The 10400-nt window shown below is 35.1% G+C and overlaps 1 protein-coding gene across 1 annotated transcript; it reads right to left on the bottom strand.

Moving 5' to 3' along the window:
* Positions 1-5469: 5469 nt before the first annotated feature.
* On the bottom strand, positions 5470-8040 carry LOC113335283. Its single transcript, XM_026581388.1, has 4 exons — positions 7557-8040; positions 7306-7392; positions 5664-6118; positions 5470-5505 (listed from the first exon to the last, which is right to left on the bottom strand). Exons 1-4 carry the CDS (start codon positions 8038-8040, stop codon positions 5470-5472), a joined length of 1062 nt encoding a protein of 353 aa, XP_026437173.1.
* Between the last annotated feature and the right edge of the window lie 2360 nt (positions 8041-10400).

Below are 10400 nucleotides of genomic sequence, written 5' to 3'. Positions count from 1 at the left end.
CAAACTATCTATCACACCAATAAGAAGAAATATTATTTCTGCTTTCAAATCATTTGGAAAATTTTCACCGATTCGCTTACAATGGCACCAAGAGTAGCACGAGGTCCAAATTTTACGACAATCGAAGATGTAACAATGTGTAAAATTCATTTATCTATATCTCAAGATTCTAGTGTTGGAGCTGATCAATCAGAGGCGACGTTGTGGACTCGTATCAAGGATGATATTGAACTTCATTTACCTAATAATCCAGAGCGGTCTTGGAGTTCTTGGCAAAAACGATATCAGGGAATAAGTAAAGATGTGGCGTTATTTTCGGCAAAAGAGGCAGAAGTTGAAGGTGAATATCATACTGGATGGGGTCCTGAAAAGAAGGTAAGCATTCTTGATTTTTCGAACAATTGTTTTCTAATATTTAATACGCGCCCATGTACTTAAGTGTTTTTAAAAACATTAACAGCTTGAAGAAGTTAACAAGAGGTTCAAGGAATGCAACGATGGGAAAAAATTTAAGCACGAAGAGTGCTACCCAATTGTGTTAGAAAATATAAAATATAATCGGCGATCGACTTTTGTATTCGATACGACGCATGATTTGGACACTTATGAGAATAACGAGGAAGATGATGAAGGACCGCAAACAACAACTCAAGGAGAGACCGGTAACGACACAGATGGGGGAGACATAGAGAACACATATCTTCGTAAGATGGGGGAAAAAGCAGCAAAAAGATTGAAGAAAACAGGGAGAGAGAAATCCAGTCACCAAGAGGAATTGATGGGAATAATTATTAAAGAACAACAAAATTTCAATACTCATTACCAAGCACAATCAAGATTCAAGATGGAACAAAGAGCAGCAGAGTTTGCAGCAAAACAAGCTGAACATGCTGCAAAAATAGCCAAGCAAGCTGAAGACGAAGAATTTCGCATCATTATGATGGATCTTGAAAAAATGGAACCTGTACAACAAGAGTACTTCCGACTTCGCAGGGCGGACATAGTTCGGAATAAAAGAAACCAATCTTAACACAAAGGCGGAATAGTTCAAACCTTAATTATTTCTCCTATTTAGTGATTAGTAGTATTATTAGTATTATTATGTTTTAAATTTCTTAGTATCTGAACAATTAGCATTATTATTATGTAATTTTTGGATTTTAAATTTACTTCCGTTGATTTGAATTAAATTTCTACTTTTTTGAAACATACGACCTTAATTAAAACTTGAGGATGTTTACATACAAAGAGATAATAGAAAGGAAATGACAAACGACAATTTCATAAAAATCACTTCAAGATTCCATAAAAATCACTAAAAAATCAATTCCATACTCACGCAATTAGCTCTTCTACATATGTAACTCCCAAAATTTACATAACTACAATTTACATAACTAAAATTAATCACTTCAAAATTCAATAAAAAACAATACAAATTCAATTATTGGTAACCATTTTCACATACAACATGCAGAAAACCAATAATTAATCCAATAATTTACATAACTACAATAATTTAAAATTAATCCAATAATTTACATAACTACAATTATTGATAACCATATTCACTAAAATTAATTACCAACAGACAACATGAAGAAAAACAATAAAAGGAAGCTCTCAATTGAAATAGGTTGATTGAAACAGTTGAAGGGTGAGAACTATTTCCCACATAATCTACATAACCACGGATTTTTACAATACCCAAAAATAATAAATCAAATTTTTACAATACCACTGTGGAAGCTCTAATAAATTTTAGTGAATAGATTATAAATCAAATAAAAATTTACAATACCCACAAATCAAATTTTTACAATACCCACAAATAAATTTTTACAACCACTGTGGAAGCTCTAATAAATATTAATCTCTATAAAAACATAAAACACACATACCCAATTTTTTCACATACATATTAATCTCTATAAAAACATAAAACACACATACCCAATTTTTTCACATACATATTAATCTCTATAAAAACATAAAACACACATACCCACAAATATTAATCTCAAACTTTTTTAAGCTCTAACTATTTAAAAAAAAAATTTAACCAAATTTACATAATCATCAAATATGGTTTTTTTCACATACATATTAATCTCTATAAAAACATAAAACACACATACCCAATTAAATTTAACCAATTTCATATTCATATTTGTTCGTTAAAACCAAATTTTAGATAAACTAATTTTAACAAATAAAACCCTAAATAAATTATACAACAATATGGATAAAACAAAAGAGATTAAGAAAAAAAAAACATACCTCTTTTGTAACCCGGGTTCATCAAGTATCTCGTTTTTTTCTTTTCTTTTACTGCTCGTTACTGTGATGTGTTGGTTTAGAAGCTGTGTTTGTGGGCGGTAGAAACAAAGAGGAGGTAGAAAAGAAAAGAAGAAGACGGAGAAGATTAGGGTAAAGGGAAAGTGAACACGTGGGATATACGTGGTGGTTAGAGATTGTCTGGGCTTTAATTCCACACGTGCTCGATACGTGTGTTAATACAAGTCCAACACTATACGTACGCCTGCCATGAGGCGTTGATTCCTTCATTCGCCTGAGTGAAACCCAGCGTTGATTATACTTACGCCTGAGAGAAGAGTGAGGCGTTGATTATACGTACGCCTGAGAGAAGCGTTGATTATACGTACGCCTGAGTGAGGCGTTGATTATACGTTCGCCTGAAACAGGCGTTGATTATACGTACGCCTCAAAACAGGCGTTGATTATACGTACGCTTCATTCAGGCGTTGATTATAGGTTCGCCACACCAGGCATAGATTATACCTATGCCCCTTCTCCGAGCGTGAACTATATGTACGCCCCACAACCAGCGTATTCTTTACCAACGCCCCACAACCAGCGTTAACTATATCTCCGCCCGGTCCAAACGAAGATTATACCAACGCTCCACATGCAAGCGTGGATTATACATCCGCCCGACTAAATATACTCCACTGCCTTAACGTGACACTACAGACTAAACTCAAATTTGATCGTTTGTTTTGGTCTTTGATCTTTGGTTATGATCGTACCACTGTGGACGCTCTTAGGGGATATCAGTGTTTATGCTCATTTGCATTGAAGTAGAAGTTATATAAGTAATGTTTTTTAAAAAATAGAGACTTACTAGGAAATGTAATTCGAGGTGAGTCTAAATACAACTTTTTGCGTAAACGCCGAATAAATGATGGTTGAAATTTTAACTTTTTGTACGCGCGAACAATATACAATAGTGCTACGTGACCCGCTGCATGACCGCTGAATAACAGCGTTTGATGATGTGGCAGTGCAGTGATGTGGATATGAAGCATAACATAGCAATTTGCTTCTCCTTTTAGATGTTCTGCCCTCTTCATAAAAACAGATACATGATCAACACAAAGTATATATGGATTTTATATCTTCTTAATTAGCTTCTTGACTTTAATATCTCTTGTTCTTCCTAATTTAGATGTATGGTCTCCCTTTTCCAGTCTCTCCCCCATATTAAACCTACATATGTAGTTCAAGATACTTTGGAAGTGGCTTTGGACAAACTTTGCTGCGGATCAAAATCTCAATCAGATTCACTGATTGCTTTTGAGATTTGAATGAATGAAAAAATTATTAATTAAGATGAAAGAAAGTGTGATTTCAGTGAAATTGAATCTCTTAAGTTGAGTTGTATTTAGAGGGTATAACTTGAGAAGAGGGATCTCGTTGTTCAATCCCCAATTTAATGTTTAGTAAAATACGTTTTTTTTATTCCTTAGAAAATGCTGGATGGTGTGATGATAATAAGAAAATATACTTCAAAAATCCATAAGGAAAATTTAATTTCATCATTCGGTAAGGTGGATAATGTAGAAATTATCACTCCTACACATAGTGACACATCATCAATCGTTGTTATTCCGCTGTCATGCAGCTGTTCATCAACAGGTACCTACAAGATATTGTTAACGTCCCAGCCCGGCGTTGATATTGTTAACGCCCCACGCCAGGCGTATATATAGTTAACGCTCCATCCCGGCGTTGATATTGTTAACGCCCCACTCCAGGCGTATATATAGTTAACGCCCCAGCCCGGCGTTGATATTGTTAACGCCCCACGCCAGGCGTTTATATAGTTAACGCCTGTTGTTGAGCGGACTTCATAGCTCCGCCCCAAGCTTGAGTTTAAAAAAAAAAATTAAAACGTTAGACAAAATTGATTTTGAAATTTTTTTATACCGTTGGTAATTCGAATGTTGAAGAAAATGGAACGTTGGATAATTTGGAACGTTGGAAAGTTTGGAAGACATTTTGGAACGTTGAAAATTTCGGAAGAAACACCTATATATACACATGAGATCCTGTGACATTTTCCCACAACTAATACTTCAAACTATCTATCACACCAATAAGAAGAAATATTATTTCTGCTTTCAAATCATTTGGAAAATTTTCACCGATTCGCTTACAATGGCACCAAGAGTAGCACGAGGTCCAAATTTTACGACAATCGAAGATGTAACAATGTGTAAAATTCATTTATCTATATCTCAAGATTCTAGTGTTGGAGCTGATCAATCAGAGGCGACGTTGTGGACTCGTATCAAGGATGATATTGAACTTCATTACCTAATAATCCAGAGAGGTCTTGGAGTTCATGGCAAAAACGATATCAGGGAATAAGTAAAGATGTGGCGTTATTTTCGGCAAAAGAGGCAGAAGTTGAAGGTGAATATCATACTGGATGGGGTCCTGAAAAGAAGGTAAGCATTCTTGATTTTTCGAACAATTGTTTTCTAATATTTAATAAGCGCCCATGTACTTAAGTGTTTTTAAAAACATTAACAGCTTGAAGAAGTTAACAACAGGTTCAAGGAATGCAACGATGGGAAAAAATTTAAGCACGAAAAGTGCTACCCAATTGTGTTAGAAAATATAAAATATAATCGGCGATCGACTTTTGTATTCGATACGACGCATGATTTGGACACTTATGAGAATAACGAGGAAGATGATGAAGGACCGCAAACAACAACTCAAGGAGAGACCGGTAACGATACAGATGGGGGAGACATAGAGAACACATATCTTCGTAAGATGGGGAAAAAAGCAGCAAAAAGATTGAAGAAAACAGGGAGAGAGAAATCCAGTCACCAAGAGGAATTGATGGGAATAATTATTAAAGAACAACAAAATTTCAATACTCATTACCAAGCACAATCAAGATTCAAGATGGAACAAAGAGCAGCAGAGTTTGCAGGAAAACAAGCTGAACATGCAGCAGAGAAGAGGGATCTCGTTGTTCAATCCCCAATTTAATGTTTAGTAAAATACGTTTTTTTTATTCCTTAGAAAATGCTGGATGGTGTGATGATAATAAGAAAATATACTTCAAAAATCCATAAGGAAAATTTAATTTCATCATTCGGTAAGGTGGATAATGTAGAAATTATCACTCCTACACATAGTGACACATCATCAATCGTTGTTATTCCGCTGTTCATCAGCAGGTACCTACAAGATATTCCAATAGGATAATGTAACATTAATTTCACTGGAAATATAAAATTGAGAGCATGCACCTACCCTAAACCAATCGACTGTACACAGAAGCGTTCATGATCTTACTTGTTTTAGCATTTCTTCTATCTTTTAGCACCTCTTGAACTAACTTCGTAATGGTATTCCGTAATAGCCTTTTTGCCATTCCATTTCACTTGTAACAATAGTTTTTCACAATCTTTCAAAGAAGTAACATTTTTTTCTCCCAAATCTTTCAAAGAGACAACGCTCTGCATGTGAGGAATTGCCTCGATGTACCAACAGTTCATACCCTTGGCCTTATCATCCCAGAGTTCGTTTAAGGTTGAGGTTTTAGGGTCATAGCAATACAGTCTCGTCTCAAAAGGTCTGTGGAGGTGGTACCACAATAGAACTTGATTGTTCCTTGTGATTGCGAATGGTGTAAAGTTTTGATACGAGTCTTCCCAGCGTATCTTGAACTCCTTATTCCAGTGTGACGAACTTTTGCAGTGGTAGTTTTGTTTCAGGTTACACTCTTTCTTGGCGTTATTAGTACGGCCGTTGATATTATTTCTCTTGTATACCCATATGTCAGTGCGAGAAGCTGTATAGTTTGTGGAAACCAAGTATAAATTATTATTCCCTCCAAGCAACTTGAGTGGAGAAATGCAAGAACTGTTGGATTAACTTCAACATAGAAGTCACTAACAAGCTGGTTAGGACAAGATTAGGAAATTTATGTAATTTTAAGGGAATTAGAAATCATCTAGTTTTAAGAAAAGGAAAGACATGTAATAAGGTAATAGGACTAGGAAAAGGAATTCATAGTTCTATATATATATAATCACCAAAGTTTTGGTTGATCATATGAGCAAGATTAGAGCTTGTGTTTAGTTTTGAGAGATTTTCTAAACATCAATAAAGAGAGTTGTCTTTATATAAGCTAAGTTTCATCTTGCAGTTGCCATTAATTGGTATCAGAGCTTGTCTACACCGAGCCATGGGAGACGAGAGCACCATCATACGTACAAGATTTTTCACAAGCAAAATTGAAGCTTAAGGGGGAGAATGTTGGATTAACTTCAACATAGAAGTCACTAACAAGCTGGTTAGGACAAGATTAGGAAATTTATGTAATCCTAAGGGAATTAGAAGTCATCTAGTTCTAAGAAAAGGAAAGACATGTAATAAGGTAATAGGACTAGGAAAAGGAATTCATAGTTCTATATATATATGATCACCAAAGTTGTGGTTGATCATATGAGCAAGATTAGAGCTTGTGTTTAGTTTTGAGAGATTTTCTAAAAATCAATAAAGAGAGTTGTATTTATATAAGCTAAGTTTCATCTTGCAGTTGCCATTAATTGGTATCAGAGCTTGTCTACACCGAGCCATGGGAGACGAGAGCACCATCATACGTACAAGATTTTTCACAAGCACAATTGAAGCTTAAGGGGGAGAATGTTGGATTAACTTCGACATAGAAGTCACTAACAAGCTGGTTAGGACAAGATTAGGAAATTGATATAATCCTAAGGGAATTAGAAGTCATCTAGTTCTAAGAAAAGGAAAGACATGTAATAAGGTAATAGGACTAGGAAAAGAAATTCATAGTTCTATATATATATGATCACCAAAGTTGTGGTTGATCATATGAGCAAGATTAGAGCTTGTGTTTAGTTTTGAGAGATTTTCTAAACATCAATAAAGAGAGTTGTCTTTATATAAGCTAAGTTTCATCTTGCAGTTTCCATTAAGAACGTGGCAAGGAGATGTGATGGAACTTCTCACTTTCCATATCAAAGGCTACAATCTCACTATCTTCTAACATATTATCACTTGTGTGCAACCAGTAAAGTGCGCCATTTGCATAAATGCCTGAACAATAACCAAATGCGTAACCTTTGTAACGTTCCATAAATCCGATGTATCTCCACTCAACACCAATAGTATATACCAGAACATGTCCCTTTTGTTCCTCAGCATGATAGTATATCATAATACCTTGTATTTATCAGTCAAAGAACAATAACCAAGCCCACCTGCTAAACATCCAAAGGGAAGCCTTGGTCTTGGTACATCCAGAGGCATCTCATAGTAATTATACTCCGGAAGAAAGACAGATTCTCCAGTTAACGGGTTACAGATTATAAAAGGAACTGCCCCCAGAGCATCTTCAGTTTTTTTGCCAAAACAAATCAAACCATTGCAAGACCCAACCATGGTGTTTCTCGGGGAGGATTCTTTAATAAACTTACTGTGTTCTATCTTCGTAAGTGTGTCGTAAGAGTAGTAGTGGTTGATCTTTGCATTATCATAATGATTATGCTCATCTTCATAGAAAAGCTCTTCTCTACAAGTTGTGCGATGTTCAACATGACAGAAAGCGAAAAAGATACCCGGCTTTGCAGTTTTATAGCGGAGGATCACTCTCCAAGTTGTGCAAACTCGTTTGGCATGTAATGCTTCCTTAAAAGGTAATCCAGAAAGTATATTTTCTAAGATATCCCTGGGGAGATCATCCATCTTGATGCTGTATAAGTTCTACCCTAATTCCATCTATATACTAAAGTTTTTCTGCTATTTTTTTCTTTTCACAAAGATTCTTTTTAATGACGGCATACTTACGCGAAGTGGATCGAAGAAAACCTAAAGTGAAAACTACTGCGAGACCCATTCTCCTTATTTTGTACACTGTCAAACCCACCAACAGAAATCTTCACGCGCGCACCCTGTTTTGAAGGAAAAATTTCCTCACACACCCATAATTTCAGAAAATAAGTTTATTGGATTTCTTTTAGAGGGGCAGAATATGACTAATTTGAGAGAGGAAGAAATAATGCCAGCGCAGCTGCTACTGAATACAAGAGATGAAGATCAAGAGAAGCGGATTATTTCAGAATAGAAGTGAAAGAGAATGGTTCTGATCCGAGAGACAGCTGATTAAGATCAGATCGATGAAAAAGAAATTGAAAGTGATTCTGAGATAATACCGAGATTGGAAGGGATTGACAATGAAACTGAGTTCGTTCTTTAGCTTAAAAAGATCGAGAAGTAACTAGGGTTTGCTGTTGGTTGGTTAATAGAGATGGGTTGCAAGATCTGTGGTCAGTAATCGATTTGAATTGAAATTAAACAGGGGAAGATGGTTAATGTTAAATTTGGATAAGAAATTGAGAGTTTGTGGATTGTGGGGATGAATTAGATGGGGTTTCGTTCGAATTGTGATGCTTTAAAATAGAAAGGAATAACGGGTTGATCTCGGATTTTAGTTTGAATGAAAAATTAGATGGGTTTTCTGGTCGGAAATGGAAGAAACAACATGAAGTTGCTTCTGTGATTCATGGCTGCATATGAAGGTCTTAATGGTATTGATCGAGGTGGTGAAGATGGTTATGAATCGAGAAGTGGTTTGAATACGAAATAGGATGGGTAAATTGCTTTCTGATTTTCGTTAAATATGTATTGTAGATAAGAATTTTCCTTCAGGTTTTAGTTTTGCAGCGAGAAGGCAGCTCCATAAGCTTTAAATCCTACGAGTAATATTTTGTATCCAACTTGCACTTTTGTCTTGGTACGATTGTCTCATTAGTGATTAAATAATCATACAGCAGTAAATTTTCCAGGTTGATGTCAAGAAGCATAAGAGCCCTTTTCCTCCAAACTTTGTGCACTCCCTTGTTGGTTCTCACATGAGTACGTTTACCTTCTCCCATGAGTTCTCGTTATTATAATCCATAATAATCTGAGTGAAAATATAAACATCATGTATCGTAGTGTAATATTTGGATCTCAAGTTCATTAGATATACATAAGCTTGAAGTGTTTATAAACAGTAGTGCTTCCATAAAATGATGCATAAGAAAATGATGCTAGTTATAATGCTTTTTTTTGTTGCGTTTTTCGAAGTTGTTATATTACTTTGTAGTTTTAGTTGTCGTTTTTCAGAGGTGTTGGTGTTATTGGTCGGAAAGCTACAAATGTATTTGGTCATATTGGTGTTGGTGTTGGTAATAATGGTTGAATAATCTGTTATGCAGGTATGAAAATGATTGCATAACCTGTTATGCATCTACAAAAATTGTTGCATAACTTGTTATGCAGACCAGAAAATGGGTGCATAACATGTTATGCAACAACTTTTTTGTTAGTATTGTAACCAACAAAAAAAAAGACTTCATAACTTGTCATGCACCTAAAATAATATCTGCATAACATGTTATGCAGTCATGAAAATGGATGCATAAAGCATTATCCAACCACTTTTTTGTAAGCACTGAAATAAAAAAATTGATGCATAACTTGATATGCATCCAAAAATATGGCTGCATAACGCATTATGCGTCAACTTTTTCTGCATAATGTGTTATGCATCGAGAAAATTGTTGCACAATCTTTCATGCATCGAGAAAATAGATGTATAACCTGATATGCATCCATAAATATGGATGCATACTGCATTATGCATCAATTGTTTTATGTACGCACTAAAATCAACCAAAACAATGGTTACATAACTTGTTATAGATGCATAACTTTGTTATCCAAATGCATAATTTGTTATGTAGTGGAGAGAATGGTTGCATAATTCGTTATGCGTCTGCAGAATGTGTTATGCATCTTTTTTGGTGGCTGCATAATGGTTATGTATCAAGTTTTCGAAATTTTTGCCTAAAATGATGATCACCTCCGATTTTTTCGTGAAAAACAAAAATTTGATATTCTTGTTTGTACTCGTTGCGTAGCTCTCTTAAAAAGATTTCTAATGATATAAAATTTGTAAAATTCCAAGACGCGGATTTTTAGATATGTTATATCCAAGTTGCGTTGCCAATTATACCCCTGATGCATAACCCGTCAAGCGGATGCATAATCCGTCATGCATA

The sequence above is a fragment of the Papaver somniferum genome, unplaced genomic scaffold (genome assembly GCF_003573695.1).
Source record: "Papaver somniferum cultivar HN1 unplaced genomic scaffold, ASM357369v1 unplaced-scaffold_139, whole genome shotgun sequence".
NCBI classification, from domain to species: domain Eukaryota; kingdom Viridiplantae; phylum Streptophyta; class Magnoliopsida; order Ranunculales; family Papaveraceae; genus Papaver; species Papaver somniferum.
The sequence above is the reverse complement of the archived record's forward strand: the minus strand, read 5'-3'. Positions and strand labels throughout refer to the sequence as shown.

Bases quoted from the DNA above. Each gene is read 5' to 3' on its own strand.
- LOC113335283 (XM_026581388.1), bottom strand. From the start codon at position 8,040: ATGGATGATCTCCCCAGGGATATCTTAGAAAATATACTTTCTGGATTA. The intron at 7,393-7,556 runs GTGGGCTTGGTT...GTTATTGTTCAG, and splicing joins TCCCTTTGGATGTTTAGCAG to GCATTTATGCAAATGGCGCA. The intron at 5,506-5,663 runs GTTAGTTCAAGA...AATATCTTGTAG, and splicing joins TTACGGAATACCATTACGAA to GTACCTGCTGATGAACAGCG.